General features: G+C 46.9%; 1 protein-coding gene across 1 annotated transcript in view; it reads right to left on the bottom strand.

Annotated features, from left to right (window-relative positions):
• The window catches only part of LOC144530195 (ral guanine nucleotide dissociation stimulator-like 1), a 44,724-nt gene extending 34,645 nt beyond the window's left edge, over nt 1–10,079 (bottom strand). The window contains exon 1 of the mRNA XM_078269670.1: nt 9,676–10,079. Coding sequence (XP_078125796.1) covers nt 9,676–9,699 — 24 coding nt within the window. The 5' untranslated portion in view covers nt 9,700–10,079. The remainder of the gene's footprint in view (nt 1–9,675) is intronic.
• Between the last annotated feature and the right edge of the window lie 8,805 nt (nt 10,080–18,884).

Here is an 18,884-nt window from a genome sequence, read left to right as displayed (position 1 = left end):
ATATACAGTGTATGGTTGAAATGACAATAAAACTCACTTGACTTGACTAGCAAATGTCCCATTCATTGAGAAAAAATGTAAAAAAACTCAATTACAGCGCCCCCTGATGGCCGATCATCACCAGATTTGGTACAGAGCGTTGGAGTGGCATGTCGAACAACAATCTCAAGATTTGTGCCGATAGCAATTAATTTGGCAGATATATGCTGAAGTTCGTGTTTGGTATCTACCTACAAAATGTAGTTTGGTCATTAATTGCGCATAGTTTAAACGTAACAACGTTCTTTTAATAACTTTTAGTCAAGTCCATGTGAAGATGCTAGGTACCAGGTTTCGTGCAGATCGGCTGCACGGTCTAGGAGGAGTTTGGAAACGTTGGGTTTGCACATTGCTCGACATTGCGAAAAGACTTCTTAGCGGAAATGGGCGTGGCCTATATCATGTGATTCAGGTTGATTCAAGGAACACGTAGATGTGAGGTTGTGTTCTTAAAGGTCCAATGTGTGGGAGTGTCTCCCATCTGGCAATCAGCTCTCTCTCTCCACGCAGTTCAGAGTATGTATCACAGCTACGGTGGCCTTCACGCTTCAAGAAGACGCTCTCTCGCTCTTTTCAATCTCCTTTTTCTGTTTCTGGGCGAAGAAGAAGAAGACTCCCGTTCCTGAAATCTGGATTTTGAACACATGTGGTCCTCCATAAGCCTGACAAGCCAGACCCACATCCAGATGTTGGGTCTGGGTCTGACGTTCTTTGTTCTTTTCTCAAAGAAAAGCTGAACTCCAAGTCTTCCAGAGACGCTGTTCACCAGCAGCAGCAGCAGCCATAAGCCCCGCCCACCCACTCTACACACGATGTGATTGGCCTGACCAGAGTTTGGTTTTTCCAGCTCGCAAGCCAACGGAGAGTTGCTAGACGACCCTGCTGCAGATTACATCTGCTGCTGCTAGGCTGGTCTAGATTTCTAGGCTAGTCCTCCATGTTTCCTTCTTCAGGAAGCTACGATACCCGTTAGCAGCATTAGCAGCACTGTGAGTTTATCACGTGACAGAGAAAACATGAAAGATGGAGCAGTATGTCCTGTATGTCCCTTATACACACACACACACACACACACACACACACACACACACAGACAGACAGACAGACAGACACACACACACTCACTCACTAAGGTGGAGCAGTATGTCCTGTATGTCCCTTACACACACACACACACACACACACTAAGGTGGAGCAGTATGTCCTGTATGTCCCTTACACACACACACACACACACACACACACACTCACTAAGGTGGAGCAGTATGTCCTGTATGTCCCTTACACACACACACACACACACACACTAAGGTGGAGCAGTATGTCCTGTATGTCCCTTACACACACACACATACACACACACACACACACACACACACTAAGGTGGAGCAGTATGTCCTGTATGTCCCTTACACACACACACACACACACACACACACTAAGGTGGAGCAGTATGTCCTGTATGTCCCTTACACACACACACACACACACACACACTCACTAAGGTGGAGCAGTATGTCCTGTATGTCCCTTACACACACACACACACACACACACACACACACACACACACACACACACACTCACTAAGGTGGAGCAGTATGTCCTGTATGTCCCTTACACACACACACACACACACACACACACTCACTAAGGTGGAGCAGTATGTCCTGTATGTCCCTTACACACACACACACACACACACACACACACACTAAGGTGGAGCAGTATGTCCTGTATGTCCCTTACACACACACACACACACACACACACACACTCACTAAGGTGGAGCAGTATGTCCTGTATGTCCCTTACACACACACACACACACACACACACACTCACTAAGGTGGAGCAGTATGTCCTGTATGTCCCTTACACACACACACACACACACACACTCACTAAGGTGGAGCAGTATGTCCTGTATGTCCCTTACACACACACACACACACACACTAAGGTGGAGCAGTATGTCCTGTATGTCCCTTACACACACACACACACACACACACACACACACACTAAGGTGGAGCAGTATGTCCTGTATGTCCCTTACACACACACACACACACACACTAAGGTGGAGCAGTATGTCCTGTATGTCCCTTACACACACACACACACACACTCACTAAGGTGGAGCAGTATGTCCTGTATGTCTCTTACCAGCTAACTTATTTCTAGATGGAGCATGAATATGGAGCGTCTGCCCCAGTTCATGCAAATGCAAATGTAAGAGCAGATGAAAGAAACCGCCTGCGTTCACAATAATTATTTAAAATCTAAACACCAGATGGGAGGACTCACATCCTCGTATGTGAAAGATCATTTAAATGTCGTCATGTAAAGACAAAAGGTTTGGCTGCTGTGTCTGACCAGTATAACACAACCCCCATTGTCTCTCAGAGAAACTAGGACCGTTTGTCAGCCACACAGATGGGAATCTGTGCATTGCGTCGTACTGTTACTCAGTGTCAGCGATGGGGGTGCTAAGCACTGCTAAAAGCCACGTTTAAAATCAGAAAACGCATCCATGGAGATCTGATTCTGTTCTGCCTCTGCAGCATTTAATATGAATGAAAAGGGCAGATCATTAAACTAGAACACAGTCACAGTTTTGAGCTTTTTGCAGCCCCCAGTTTGCCTCTTGTGTATTAACATTATGTTTAAGTTACAGTACAGAGCAGAGAAAAATAAATGTTCTTTATTGTCATAAAGATAAGGTAACTCCTGGGGCTGGGTATATATATATATATATATATATATAATACCTAAGGAGGACATCTTATCAGCGTCAGTGAGCCAATCAGCATGCAGCATGCTTCTACCGAGATCTAACGAGATCTTTATGTAAAGTCTATAATGTGTCCATCCATCCATCCATCCATCTTCATCCGCTTATCCGGGGTCGGGTCGCGGGGGTAGCAGCTCCAGCAGGGGACCCCAAACTTCCCTTTCCCGAGCCACATTAACCAGCTCCGACTGGGGGATCCCGAGGCGTTCCCAGGCCAGGTTAGAGATATAATCCCTCCACCTAGTCCTGGGTCTTCCCCGGGGCCTCCTCCCAGCTGGATGTCCCTCCACCTAGTCCTTGGGTATTCCCCGAGACCTCCTCTCAGCTGAACGTCCCTCCACCTAGTCCTGGGTCTCCCCCGGGGCCTCCTCCCAGCTGAACGTCCCTCCACCTAGCCCTGGGTCTTCCCCGGGGCCTCCTCCCAGCTGGACGTGTCTCCACCAAATCCTGGGTCTTCCCCGAGGCCTCCTCCCAGCTGGACGTCCCTCCACCTAGTCCTGGGTCCTCCCCGAGGCCTCCTCCCAGCTGGACGTCCCTCCACCTAGCCCTGGGTCTTCCCTGAGGCCTCCTCCCAGCTGGACGTGCCTCCACCTAGTCCTGGGTCTTCCCTGAGGCCTCCTCCCAGCTGGACATGCCTCCACCTAGTCCTGGGTCTTCCCTGAGGCCTCCTCCCAGCTGGACGTCCCTCCACCTAGTCCTGGGTCTTCCCCGAGACCTCCTCCCAGCTGGACGTGCCTAGAACACCTCCCTAGGGAGGCGCCCAGGGGGCATCCTTACCAGATGCCCGAACCACCTCAACTGGCTCCTTTCGTCTATAATGTGTGTGTGCTGAATGTAGCCTCAAATGTCTAGTCTCAAATGTTGTTTTTATATATTTAAAATGTGTAAGACCACTTGATCCCCAGTGAAATGTTGTTTTGGTTCACTATATACAGTGTATGGTTGAAATGACAATAAAACTCACTTGACTTGACTAGCAAATGTCCCATTCATTGAGAAAAAATGTAAAAAAAACTCAATTACAGCGCCCCCTGATGGCCGATCATCACCAGATTTGGTACAGAGCGTTGGAGTGGCATGTCGAACAACAATCTCAAGATTTCTCTCTTTCTTCTCTCTCAAGTCAGCCCCACATCCAGATGTTGGTCTGGGTCAGCCCCACATCCAGATGTTGGGTCTGGGTCTGACCCACATCCAGATATAGGGTCTGGGTCTGACCCACGTCCAGATATAGGGTCTGGGTCTGACCCACGTCCAGATGTAGGGTCTGGGTCTGACCCACGTCCAGATATAGGGTCTGGGTCTGACCCACGTCCAGATGTTGGGTCTGGGTCTGACCCACATCCAGATGTAGGGATCCAGATGTTGGTCTGGGTCAGCCCCACGTCCAGATGTCTCTCTCTCTCCCTCTCTCTCTGTCTCTCTCTCTCTCTCTCTCTCTCTCTCTCTCTCTCTCTCTCTCTCTCTCTCTCTCTGTCTCTCTCTCTCTCTCTCTCTCTCTCTCTCTCTCTCTGTCTCTCTCTCTCTCACTGTCTCTCTCTCTCTCTCTCTCTCTCTCTCTCTCTCTCTGTCTCTCTCTCTCTCTCTCTCTCTGCTCTCTCTCTCTCTCTCACTGTCTCTCTCTCTCTCTCTCTCTCTCTCTCTCTCTCTCACTGTCTCTCTCTCTCTCTCTCTCTCTCTCTCTCTCTCTCTCTCTCTCTCTCTCTCTCTGTCTCTCTCTCTCTCTCTCTCTCTCTCTCTCTCTCTCTCTCACTGTCTCTCTCTCTCTCTCTCTCTGTCTCTCTCTCTCTCTCTCTCTCTCTCTCTCTCTCACTGTCTCTCTCTCTCTCTCTCTCTCTCTCTCTCTCTCTCTCTCTGTCTCTCTCTCTCTCTCTCTCTCTCTCTCTCTCTCTCTCTCTCTCTCTCTCTCTCTCTCTCTCTCTCTCTCTCTCTCTCTCTCTCTCTCTCTCTCTGTCTCTCTCTCTCTGTCTCTCTCTCTCTCACTGTCTCTCTGTCTCTGTCTCTCTCTCTCTCTCTCTGTCTCTCTCTCTCTGTCTCTCTCTCTCTCTCTCTCTCTCTCTCTCTCTCTCAACGCTGCCAGCTTTTCTTTTTTTATTACAAAGCGCCCTATAGTCAGCTTTGTCACAGCCTTAGGGTGGAATAATTCAGATCTAAAGGCTTGTGACATGAATGGTTAATGGTTTTCCTAATAGCTAATATTAAAGGTCTACTTGCTTTCTCTGCCAGGCATCTGTACAGATTTGTGAATCATTTGCATATTAACCAGAAGGATTAGACAAAGGTCACACAAGACCCGTTATTAACGCCTGCTGTTGTAACGTAATGCATTAGGCATTCAAAGGAGCACTGCACTGATTTTTAGTTCAGTGGTTCCCAAACGTTTGATAAGATCTCATCCCAGATGAGATTACAGAAAGTTTATGAAACATATGACCCAAAATAGTAGTGATGCAAAGATGCATCAAATGACCCATCTGATTGGTGGAGAGCTGACCAGGAAAGCGGGGAGCGGGATGAGTGTGACGGAGTCTGAACAAGCCGCCATTATGCTCGGGGAGCAGCCAGACCCACGTGACACGTTCGTCCAATCAGCTGCTGGTTTTCATTTTTGGGCGACAATCCAGATGAGCGCCGCCTGCTGTTATGGAGACGTATTACGTCTCGTCTCTTCGGTGTTCTGAGGAACTTTTTGGACCGACTCGGGGAGACTGATCAGTCACACTGGCTTTACTGCTGACGGTCGTCGTCTCGTCGGTGTGTAACGGCCGTCTGGTGGGTGTGTAACGGCCGTCTGGTGGGTGTGTAACGGCCGTCTGGTCGGGGTGTAACGGCCGTCTGGTGGGTGTGTAACGGCCGTCTGGTCGGGTGTGTAACGGCCGTCTGGTCGGGTGTGTAACGGCCGTCTGGTGGGTGTGTAACGGCCGTCTGGTCGGTGCAACGGGCCGTCTGGTGGGTGTGTAACGGCCGTCTGGTCGTGTAACGGCCGTCTGGTCGGGTGTAACGGCCGTCTGGTCGGTGTGTAACGGCCGTCTGGTCGGGTGTGTAACGGCCGTCTGGTCGGGTGTGTAACGGCCGTCTGGTGGGTGTGTAACGGCCGTCTGGTCGGGTGTGTAACGGCCGTCTGGTCGGTGTGTAACGGCCGTCTGGTGGGTGTGTAACGGCCGTCTGGTCGGGTGTGTAACGGCCGTCTGGTCGGTGTGTAACGGCCGTCTGGTTGGGGTGTCAGAGCCTTTAGATGTTTTACTACAGAAAGTGTATGAAAGCACATGGCCAAAATAGTAGAGCAATATAATCGGTCTCTCTCTCTCTCTCTCTGTCTCTCTCTCTCTCTCTCTGCTCTCTCTCTCTCTCTCTCTCTCTCTCTCTCTCTCTCTCTCTCTCTCTCTCTGTCTCTCTCTCTCTCTCACTGTCTCTCTGTCTCTCTCTCTCTCTCTCTCTCTCACTGTCTCTCTCTCTCTCTCTGCTCTCTCTCTCTCTCTGTCTCTCTCTCTCTCTCTGTCTCTCTCTCTCTCTCTCTCTCTCTCTCTCACTGTCTCTCTCTCTCTCGTCTCTCCCTCTCTCTCTGTCTCTCTCTCTCTCTCTCTCTCTCTGTCTCTCTGTCTCTCTCTCTCTCTCTCTCTCTCTCTGTCTCTCTGTCTCTCTGTCTCTCTGTCTCTCTCTCTCTCTCTCTCTCTCTCTCTCTCTCTCTCCCTCCCTGTCTCTCTCTCTCTGTCTCTCCCTCTCTCTCTCTCTGTACGCTGCCAGCTTTTCTTTTTTTATTACAAAGCGCCCTATAGTCAGCTTTGTCACAGCCTTAGGGTGGAATAATTCAGATCTAAAGGCTTGTGACATGAATGGTTAATGGTTTTCCTAATAGCTAATATTAAAGGTCTACTTGCTTTCTCTGCCAGGCATCTGTACAGATTTGTGAATCATTTGCATATTAACCAGAAGGATTAGACAAAGGTCACACAAGACCCGTTATTAACGCCTGCTGTTGTAACGTAATGCATTAGGCATTCAAAGGAGCACTGCACTGATTTTTAGTTCAGTGGTTCCCAAACGTTTGATAAGATCTCATCCCAGATGAGATTACAGAAAGTTTATGAAACATATGACCCAAAATAGTAGTGATGCAAAGATGCATCAAATGACCCATCTGATTGGTGGAGAGCTGACCAGGAAACGGGGAGCGGGATGAGTGTGACGGAGTCTGAACAAGCCGCCATTATGCTCGGGGAGCAGCCAGACCCACGTGACACGTTCGTCCAATCAGCTGCTGGTTTTCATTTTTGGGCGACAATCCAGATGAGCGCCGCCTGCTGTTATGGAGACGTATTACGTCTCGTCTCTTCGGTGTTCTGAGGAACTTTTTGGACCGACTCGGGGAGACTGATCAGTCCGACTGGCTTTACTGCTGACGGTCGGCGTCTGGTCGGGGTGTAACGGCCGTCTGGTGGGTGTGTAACGGCCGTCTGGTGGGTGTGTAACGGCCGTCTGGTCGGGGTGTAACGGCCGTCTGGTCGGGGTGTAATGGCCGTCTGGTCGGGTGTGTAACGGCCGTCTGGCTGGTGGGTAACGGCCGTCTGGTGGGTGTGTAACGGCCGTCTGGCCGGTGTGTAACGGCCGTCTGGTGGGTGTGTAACGGCCGTCTGGTCGGTGTGTAACGGCCGTCTGGCCGGTGTGTAACGGCCGTCTGGTGAGGGTGTAACGGCCGTCTGGTGGGGTGTAACGGCCGTCTGGTTGGTGTGTAAAGGCCGTCTGGTCGGTGTGTAACGGCCGTCTGGTGGGTGTGTAACGGCCGTCTGGTGGGGGTGTAACGGCCGTCTGGTGGGTGTGTAACAGCCGTCTGGTCGGTGTGTAACGGCCGTCTGGTCGGTGTGTAACGGCCGTCTGGTGGGTGTGTCAGAGCCTTTAGATGTTTTACTACAGAAAGTGTATGAAGCACATGGCCAAAATAGTAGAGCAATATTAATCGATTTATTTTTGCAGCCCTAGCACAGCTGCCATTGCAACAGGCAATATGTGTCTGTTGCAACATACGGTATTAAATGTTTCTTTAATGGTCCAATGTGTAGGAGTTTCTCCCATCTAGCGTTGAGATCATATATCAATCAAGCAGTATGTCCTGTATGTCCCTTATAGAGGGGACACACCGAGCCAATAATCGTCCGTCTGACAGTCTGGTGAGGTCGTGACTCGAGTCTGGTCGGTGTGTTCGTGCCGTCGTCCGTTGGAGGAGCCGTCGGCTTCATTTTGGCCGACCTGACATGTTCAGTGAGAGACAGGACAGTCGGGACTCACCAGGAAACGGGGAGCAGGATGAGCGTGACTAGAGTCTCTCAACATCTGACATTAATCTTCTAAACTGACCTTTGTTGATCTGAAATGAAGACAGATTCAGCAGCTGCACGGCCTGTTTCTCTCTTCAGATGTTTCCAGAAACACGTTACGGTGAACTATTTTAGGACAATATGAGATCGTATTCTGAACGAGACGCCATGATGGTCGGGGAGCAGCCAGACCCACGTGACACGTTCGTCCAATCAGCTGCCAGTTTTCATTTTTTGGGAAACAATCGGACTGTTAATGGATCAATACAGAGCAGCTCCGCCTGCTGTTATGGAGACGTATCACATTTCGCGCACGCACAGAGCGTACGCTCAAGTCGGCGTCTCTTCGGTGTGTTTTGAGGCACTTTTTGGACCTCGGGGACCCGACTGATACTGATCTGGCTTTTCTACCGACAGTCGGCCGTCTTTTTGGTGTGTCAGCACCTTTACACAGACACACACACACACACACACACACACACTCACTAAGGTGGAGCAGTATGTCCTGTATGTCTCTTACCAGCTAATGTATTTCTAGATGCAGCATGAATATGGAGCGTCTCCCCCAGTTCATGCTAACGTAAATGTTACATTTCAAGCCAAAAGGAATACTAGGAACTGATGGTGGAGGTAAATATTCATGAGAAAGGACACGTTTGTTTACGGGCAACACAGAACTACACACGTTACACACTGGGACTTCAACGAAAAGAAACTAGGTGTTTCAAACATTGCCAGGTATTCATTGTGTTCAGAAGAACTGATGCTGAGCTCTGGCTCTCAAATGTAATGGTACACGACATGAACACACTTTATAGACAGACCTTTTACAGCTTCAGTAAGAACAGCATGTGGACTATAGAGCTGCAAAGATGAACCAACCGGTTTGAGTCATTTCTTTGTGAAACAAAGTCAAACTTCAGCTTCTTAAATGTGAATATTTTCTAGTCATTTTCAAAAATACATTATAGAAATCAATACTTGAACAATACAGAAAATAACAGACCAAAACATAGGAATGGACGTGTACTGTAGTTGTATATTGTTATTGTAAGACCTGAAAGATTGTATGCTGTATTTGCATATCTATTTGTTTAGTAAATAATATAATACTGTGAAGTAGGGGCAGGACCTAATAAGCTATCTGCTTCTGCCTGCTCCTTCTCAAACTCATACTTTATTATTATTATTTTTTGGAGTCTTTGGTAAAAATCTGATTGTTTGCATTTGAATTTTGGGGTTTTAATTAATTAATTTTTTATTTATTTTGTGTTGCAACATTGATGATTGTTCGAGATAGACAAAATGAGATGAATGAAAGACCAAACAACTAAACGATTAGCAGGGAAAAGAGGCCTAATCGACAGATTAATCAACACTGAAAATAATCGTTAGTTGCAACCTTATAGACTTTGGACTTTACAGAGATTATATATTTTTAAATATGAAGAGAAAGATTCAAGAGCCAACTGAAGTTGGACTTGCAGACCCAGGGATCTTTGCATTAAAGAAAGTCATTAGTCTTACCATAGTCAGCTCCCATTTCCCCATCTCGTCCGGTATCTAAGGACTGTTGCTGTCCATCTTGGCACGAATCGTTGGGCTGAAAATAAACTTCCACCTCGCGAAGCTTGCAGTCAGTGTCAGGGCTGCATTTTCATTTACATAAAATCCTTTTTTTATAATTCTCTGGTTTGGAACTACATTAACGCTACAACTACAAAGACGACTTGTACTTCAAAGTATTCTCCGTATACTATGCTAGCAGAGAGGGGGGGGGAGGTGCTCGGCTGTTTATCAACCATGTGGCGGTTCTTCTGAGCGACAACACAAATCAAACTGTCCCGACTTTGGTTTCTCTCTCTGCTGTAGGCTACTCGGTGTCCACCGGTACCAGCCGCAGGTTGGACTGAAACTCACTGGGAGTTACAGTGGGAGGAGACAGACAGAGAGAGAGAGAGAGAGGGGGGAGGGAGAGGGAGAGAGAGACAGAGAGAGAGAGAGAGACAGAGAGAGGGGTGTGTCTGGCTGTGTGTTTGTGTGGGGAGGGCAGCTTTGCTGTCAGTGTGCCGTCTCAAGGTGCTGACACACCAACCAGGCGGCCGACCGTCGGCAGTAAAGCCAGTCGGACTGATCAGTCTCCCCAGGTCCAAAAAATGCCTCAAAACACACTGAGGCAACACATGAGCGTGCTCTGCAGGTGTGCCAAACGTAATACGTCTCCATAGCAGCAGGCAGCGCAGCTCTGTATTGTTTCTATTAACAGTCTATGATTGTTTCCCAGAAAATGAAAACCAGCAGCTGATTGGACGAACGCGTCACGTGGGTCTGGTTTCTCCAGAAACTCAAAGCCAGACTGTCATGGCGTCTCGTTCAGAATACGATCTCATATTGTCCTAAAATAGTTCACCGTAACGTGTTTCTGGAAACATCTGAAGAGAGAAACAGGCCGTGCAGCTGCTGAATCTGTCTTCATTTCAGATCAACAAAGGTCAGTTTAGAAGACTTTGAGAGACTTAGTCACGCTCATCCTGCTCCCCGTTTCCTGGTGAGTCCCGACTGTCCTGTCTCTGACTGAACATGTCAGGTCGGCCCAAATGAAGGCCGACGGCTCCTCCAACGGACGACGGCACGAACACACCGACCAGACTCGAGTCACCGACCTCGCCAGACTGTCAGACGGACGATTATCGGCTCGGTGTGTCAGGGCCTTTAGGTTTTAAAGTAAAAGTGTGCAAAATATTGTCTTTTCTTTTTGTTAGATTGAAGATTGATACCACCCTCATGTTGTATTGTTCACCTCTGCATTAGTTTATTAGTTTATTTAGTTCACTACTGTAACATCTTTGTTAGGAGTCACACATGTGCAGTACCTAGGTAAGGACTACTAGCCAGTCAGAAGCAGAGTATGAGGGCCCTGACAGTACCTAGGTAAGGACTACTAGCCAGTCAGAAGCAGAGTATGAGGGCGTGCCCTGACAGTACCTAGGTAAGGACTACTAGCCAGTCAGAAGCAGAGTATGAGGGCCCTGACAGTAGCTAGGTAAGGACTACTAGCCAGTCAGAAGCAGAGTATGAGGGCCCTGACAGTACCTAGGTAAGGACTACTAGCCAGTCAGAAGCAGAGTATGAGGGCCCTGACAGTACCTAGGTAAGGACTACTAGCCAGTCAGAAGCAGAGTATGAGGGTGTGCCCTGACAGTACCTAGGTAAGGACTACTAGCCAGTCAGAAGCAGAGTATGAGGGCCCTGACAGTACCTAGGTAAGGACTACTAGCCAGTCAGAAGCAGAGTATGAGGGCGTGTCCTGACAGTACCTAGGTAAGGACTACTAGCCAGTCAGGAGCAGAGTATGAGGGCCCTGACAGTACCTAGGTAAGGACTACTAGCCAGTCAGAAGCAGAGTATGAGGGCGTGTCCTGACAGTACCTAGGTAAGGACTACTAGCCAGTCAGAAGCAGAGTATGAGGGCGTGCCATGCTAGCAGCTAGGCGAGCATTATAACGTGTGTTCCAAAGTGACCACGTTTGTCTCTGAAGTAAAGGCTGGACTACAACAGAGCTGTTTGGAGCAGTTGGTGAACAGGGTTTTCTGTTGGAGATGGTAAGTCCCTTTGGGGCTTTTTCACTTTGTAAACATATAACGTGCACAAAAAAAGATATATGACACGATACAGGAAAGGGGGAAAGCCAAAAAGCATAATATGAGCACTTTAAGTAAATGATCTGAATGCTGCTTATAGACACGAGACGTCTCCTCCGTCACTGACTTGGTATGCATGAACTGAAGTTTCCACATCACACTTTAGTAAAATGCATGCTGGACCATGACTGGCTTCCAAACTAGTTGTCACAAAGTCATGCTTGTATGTACACGTTCTAAACTGAGATTTAAAGCAAGCACAGAGAAACGTTCCTGCTTCAGGAGAGGAATGTGAAAACAATGCTGTAGTGTCAAACTGTCCAACATCCAAGTGTGTAATAACAAACACAACACATGTTGTGTTTGTTATTACACACTTGGATGTTGTGTATGGGTGAAGGGGTGAAGGGGACTTTAAAGAGGCTGTACTTGAAATAGTGAAAACAACAGGCTGGGATTGCATCACATTTACACATACCGTTCCCCAATACATGAAATGCGTACGTTTTTCACGGATATATGCACTAACAGGCACACTCGAACAAAGAACGGAGACGTTTGGATTACAACACACACTGAGAGAGTGTGACTCAGGGCGCCATTACAACATATTGTATTGTTCTGAACAGTGCTGTGTACAGAGTTAGTCTATATCCACGACAGTCCACTTCCGGGATTGCTCTCGTTCTGTCGGATGTCCCTATTTTCGGATGTCCGTTTTCAGATGTGCGTCCCCTTCCTCTGTCTCTGTGTTGGGGTTCTAACCTCCGGTGGATTTGTGAGGACTATGGTTAACTGCTCCTCAGATCTCTGCAGGGTAAATCCAGACAGCTAGCTAGACTATCTGTCCAATCTGAGCTTTCTGTTGCACGACTAAAACTACTTTTGAACGTCCACATGTTCCACCAAAACCAGCTCCTTCCTGAGACTATTTAGCAGAGGCACCGTGGCTCCGTCCGGAGCTTAGCCCCGCCCACGACGATTGTGATTGGTTTAAAGAAATGCCAATAAACCAGAGCAGGTTTTGCTCCCATCCCAGAATGCTGTGTGGACTAGACAGACCCTCCTCCACAGAGCTGTGGAGGAGGGTAGCGGGTCTTAAAGGTCTTATACTACATCTATGAACAGGATGGCTGGTAGAGTCAAGGAGCAACAATGGATCAAGAAAAGTTTCTTTTGAATGGCGAGTTGAGATTTAAAGCCCTTCCAGATTTTTCTCTTCACAACCCTAAAATGATCTGCACGGACTGTCATGGGGGGCTCTATAGAGGAACCTGTAGGGGGGGCTCTATAGAGGAACCTGCAGGGGAGCTCTATAGAGGAACCTGTAGGGGGGCTCTATAGAGGAACCTGCAGGGGGAGCTCTATAGAGGAACCTGCAGGGGGGGCTCTATAGAGGAACCTGCAGGGGAGCTCTATAGAGGAACCTGCAGGGGGGCTCTATAGAGGAACCTGTAGGGGGGGCTCTATAGAGGAACCTGTAGGGGGGCTCTATAGAGGAACCTGTAGGGGGGGCTCTATAGAGGAACCTGTAGGGGGGGCTCTATAGAGGAACCTGTAGGGGGAGCTCTATAGAGAAACCTGTAGGGGGGGCTCTATAGAGGAAACCTGTAGGGGGGGGGGCTCTATAGAGGAACCTGCAGGGGGGAGCTCTATAGAGAAACCTGTAGGGGGGGGGGCTCTATAGAGGAACCTGTAGGGGGGGCTCTATAGAGGAACCTGCAGGGGGGCTCTATAGAGGAACCTGCAGGGGGGCTCTATAGAGGAACCTGCAGGGGGGGCTCTATAGAGGAACCTGCAGGGGGGCTCTATAGAGGAACCTGCCAACAAAAAGAGAGAAAATAGAGAAGAAATGGCTAAAACTGCGTAGCACCTAGTTCAAGTTGCTTCAGTTCAAAGTGATCTACTGAGAGTCTACAGGTTTTCTGCTGAGTCAGTTCAAAGTGATCTACTGAGAGTCTACAGGTTTTCTGCTGAGTCAGTTCAAAGTGATCTACTGAGAGTCTACAGGTTTTCTGCTGAGTCAGTTCCAGAGCTTCTCCAGATACAAGAACACAATTAATGAAAGTTACAAAACACGGTCATGATCATGTGTTAGCGTCTAGTGATCCATAACGCTGATCACATGACAGGAGTACATACTCGAGAGGACATTGGAATTTCAGATTTCTATCTCTGACACACTGAATGCACAGTGAGGACTCCTGACGTGTTGTTGCACAAATAACAATACACACATCCACAGACCATTTGGAATGTTTTTAAGATTTTAAAAAAGACAAAAACATTAGGCCTTCTTAGATTATAATGACATTTATTTAAAATACATTTAGTGTGGCCTAAAATATGTTTTGTTTCCGTCTGCTGTTCTTTAAGCCCAAAAACAGAAAGTTTGCATTACAAACTGGAGGTGTTGGGGGCATATAATAATATATATAATATAAAGGTGTTGTCCAGTGCATTATAGGATGTGTTTTTGGAACTTGCAAATACAAGGAAACTAAGTCTCTCAGCTGCTCAGCAGCACTAAATCACAGAAAATCACAATGTAATGAAACCCAGGTCATCTATGAGTGTGTGTTTGTTTTAGGGCGTACTCACGCTTGGCCCACTTGCCTTGAAACGTGCTCGAGCACGGTTGTTGCCCTGCCCACTCCCCCGCTGGCATGCACTCACACGGCAATAAAACATTCAGGGCCAGAGCACGCTTACGTCATTACATTGCAGCCTTGCTGACTACAATATCTATTTATCTTCAGTGTTGGGGAGTAACGGAGTACATGTACCGGCGTTACGTATTCAGAATACAAATGATGAGTACCTGTACTCCGTTACAGTCACTATGTAAACAGCTGGTATTTAGATTACAGTTACATTGTTGAAATCAATGGATTACATGACGATACTTCTCTGTTTCACGGGTTTATTCACTCTCGCAACGCCACGCATTTCCCAGAAGCCCCGATATGAAAATGAAGAAATGAGCTATCTGCGTGATCAGTGATAGAGGTAAAGATGGAGGAACAGAGCCAGGGCAGGAATGGTTTCTATCTTGGAAATTGGAAACAGCATTTCACATTAAAGAAAGAACAGGGAGAAGGAAATATAACGGGGCACTGCAGTGCAGCCTCTGCTGCCAGCAACCAGCCTCCTTTCAGCGTCCAGATTCCTCCACCTCCAACCTGAAGAAGCATCTTAAAGGACGTTATTTTAGCCCGGCGTAGTCGTCTGCTGTAGTGTTACTGCTCACCTTGCTGTTTTATAGCTGACGTGTGACTTTACATTCTCCTACGTGCTGATTTACTAGCCCCAGAGCCGTTGAAAGACTCGCCCCGTTTGACATGTTAGCTAACGTTAGCTAAGATTAGCTCGTGGTAGCTTAGACTGCGGTTAGATTTTTGTAGTTTGCACTTCAGGACTACAAATACAACAACCTATCTGCTTGTTGAGGTCCACATTCAGCCAGTTGGACCAGAAGAACACACCAGAACAGGCCTGTCCAGTAAGCTGGATGTGATGGCCGCATTCCTACTTATAACATGCAGTTCAATGTGGAAGTACTCCAAGTATTCAGGATACGTTACTCAGATTGAGTAACGTAACGTAACACGTTACATGTATTCTGTACTCTGTAACGGAATACGTGATATGATGCAAGTCTACAAGATACAATAATACACCATAATAATATACAGTGGTGTGAAAAAGTGTTTGCCCCCTTCCTCATTTCCTGTTCCTTTGCATGTTTGTCACACTTAAGTGTTTCGGAACATCAAACCAATTTAAACAATAGTCAAGGACAACACAAGTAAACACAAAATGCAATTTGTAAATGAAGGTGTTAATTATTAAAGGTGAAAAAAAATCCAAACCATCATGGCCCTGTGTGAAAAAGTGATTGCCCCCTAAACCTAATAACTGGTTGGGCCACCCTTAGCAGCAACAACTGCAACCAAGCGCTTTGCGATAACGTGCAATGAGGCTTTTACAGCGTCCCTGGAGGAATTTTGGCCCACTCATCTTTGCAGAATTGTCCTAATTCAGTTAGATTAGAGGGTTTTTCGAGCATGAACGGCCTTTTTAAGGTCATACCACAACATCTCAATAGGATTCAGGTCAGGACTTTGGCTAGGCCACTCCAAAGTCTTCATTTAGTTTTTCTTCAGCCATTCGGTGGTGGACTTGCTGGTGTGTTTAGGATCATTGTCCTGCTGCAGAACCCAAGTTCGTTTCAGCTTGAGTACACGAACAGATGGTCGGACATTCTCCTTCAGGATCTCTTGGTAGACAGCAGAATTCATAGTTCCTTTTATCACGGCAAGTCTTCCAGGTCCTGAAGCAGCAAAACAGCCCCAGACCATCACACTACCACCACCATATTTTACAGTTGGTATAATGTTCTTTTTATGAAATGCAGTGTTCCTTCTACGCCAGATATACTTGGACACACACCTTCCAAAGAGTTCCACTTTTGTCTCATCGGTCCACAGAATGTTGTCCCAAAAGTCTTGGGGATCATCAAGATGTGTTCTGGAGAAATTGAGACAAGCTTTGATGTTCTTTTGCTCAGCAGTGGTTTTCTCCTTGGAACTCTGCCATGCAGGCCATTTTTGCCCAGTCTTTTCCTGATGGTGGAGGCATGAACGCTGACCTTAACTGAGGCAAGTGAGGCCTGCAGTTCTTTGGACGTTGTTGTGGGGTCTTTTGTGACCTCTTGATGAGTCGCCGCTGCGCTCTTGGGGTAATTTTGGGCGGCCGGCCACTCCTGGGAAGGTTCACCACTGTTCCATGTCTTCGCCATTTGTGGATAATGGCTCTCACTGTGGTTCGCTGGATTCCCAAAGCTTTGGAAATGGCTTTATAACCCTTTCCAGACTGATAGATCTCAATTACTTTCTTTCTCAATTGTTCCTGAATTTCTTTGGGTCTCGGCATGATGTGTAGCTTTTAAGGATCTTCTGGTGGACCTTACTGTGTCAAGCAGCTCCTATTTAAGTGATGCCTTGATTGTGAACAGGTGTGGCAATAATCAGGCCTGGGTGTGGCTAGAGAAATTGAACTCAGGTGTGGACAACCACAGTTATAGTATGTTTTAACAAGGGGGGGCAATCACTTTTTTCACACAGGGCCATGATGGTTTGGATTTTTTTTTCTCCTTTAATAATAAACACCTTCATTTACAAATTGCATTTTGTGTTTACTTGTGTTGTCCTTGACTTTTGTTTAAATTGGTTTGATGTTCGAAACACTTAAGTGTGACAAACATGCAAAGGAACAGGAAATGAGGAAGGGGGCAAACACTTTTTCACACCACTGTATATATCATACCAGAGCAACCCATAGTAGATGGATGTCGATTCCTGTATAATTAAGTATTGATAGACAGACATATTTCCCAAACCTGCTTGTACCTTATCTATTAATAGACAAATGGAGGAAATAATTGCTCTCACAAAAAGCACCAAACTTGCAATACACTGTGGAAAACACTGCTGATGCATATAGTGCCCGCGTTCTCCAGAACCGTGCCAAACACACACTAGTCAAACCAACCGGACTTTGGGGTCAAACGTGCTCGGGCACAGTTTATCAGAGCAAGTGTGAGTACCAGTGGTGTAGTCTAATGTATTGTAGTGGGTATACTGTACTGTATACTCAGTACAGTACCCTACAGGTATGCTCTGCTGTGCCATGCTACACCCTGCTACCCCCTGTAAAGCCCTGCAGTGCTCTGCTACTCCATGAACTACTACGACTACTATTTCTGGTCATAGTTCCATTATCTTTATTGTGACTATTATTGCCGCTGTTCATCACCCCCCCAACCAGACACCGTCTACACCGCCTACCAAGAGCCTGGGTCTGTCCCAGGTTCCTCCCTAAAATAAGGTTTTCCTCGCCACTGTCCCACTAAATGCATGCTCTTGGGGGATTGTTGGGTCTCTGTAAACTATAGAGTGTGGTCTAGACCTACTCTATCTGTAAAGTGTCCTGAGATAACTACTGTTGATTTGATACTATATATAAAATGTAATATATATATATATATATTTACGGTGGAAATCCCTTTATTTAGCCTACGTGAAGAAGAAAAACACAGATGACAATTAAAAATATATCCGAATAATAATAGAAAGTATGTTGTTGCGTGTCATTGGGCATTTTTAAGTGAAATCCTGGAGCTTTCTTACTGGTTGCACTGCGTATACCTGCATACCACGTTGACTACACCACTGGTGAGTCCGCCCTTAGGTATCAACTTCACAATCTGACCCATCTGCTGCTGACTTTTCCAAGAAAGTAAAACAAGTTTTTTTTCCGTTAACGATAGCCACTTTTTCCAAAGTGTGGCATTTCTGCTCTGCGTCGTGTGTCGTAATGCGATGTATACTCATGCATCACACAGGACAGGGGTCATATTTAAATATTTAAATCTTTTGTATTCTCAATGGCACTGAAACAAACAGCTGACACAAGTGACGTTCATGTTGTGTTTTCACCTAAAATCTTGACACAGATTTGGTTTCCATTATCCAGCCAGAACAGCTGCTTTGAATCCTCTGATGCCTTCAGGTGTAGTTCTCCCCCCCCCCGCCGCCTCCACCCGTGCATTTCTTTGTTGGTAGCGCTGGCATCGTATATTGACCCAAAACACAAATGTGTCACTGGACAATGCGGGCCAACACCTACACCCGGGGCACGTTCAATCCCAGAACACGCTGTGTTTTGCTCAGCCCAGTCTCAATGCAGTTCATGAAATGTGTGGAGGACATCCATGTACTCTGGGTTGCTCTGGTATGATATATATATGTTATTATGGTGTATTATTGTATCTTGTAGACTTGTATCATGTGGACGCACCAACAGTTTTGTTGTCATTACTTACTTACTTAATTCCTCACAGAAACTACGCACTGTAGCTTTAACAACTTGGGGAAACCCTGCAGCAGTGTGATCAGTAAACGTGCCAGGTCTGGTTCTTACCTTGAATGGTTATTGAATCTGATTATTGATTAGTGTACTGAACACGTTAATGTCGTTATTTCCGTGTGGTGAGCATGAATGTTAAAGTAATGTATGTCAATGGGAAGCAT

This window comes from Sander vitreus, chromosome 15 (genome assembly GCF_031162955.1).
Source record: "Sander vitreus isolate 19-12246 chromosome 15, sanVit1, whole genome shotgun sequence".
Classification (NCBI taxonomy): Eukaryota; Metazoa; Chordata; class Actinopteri; order Perciformes; family Percidae; genus Sander; species Sander vitreus.
This window is presented reverse-complemented; position numbering and strand designations above follow the sequence as displayed.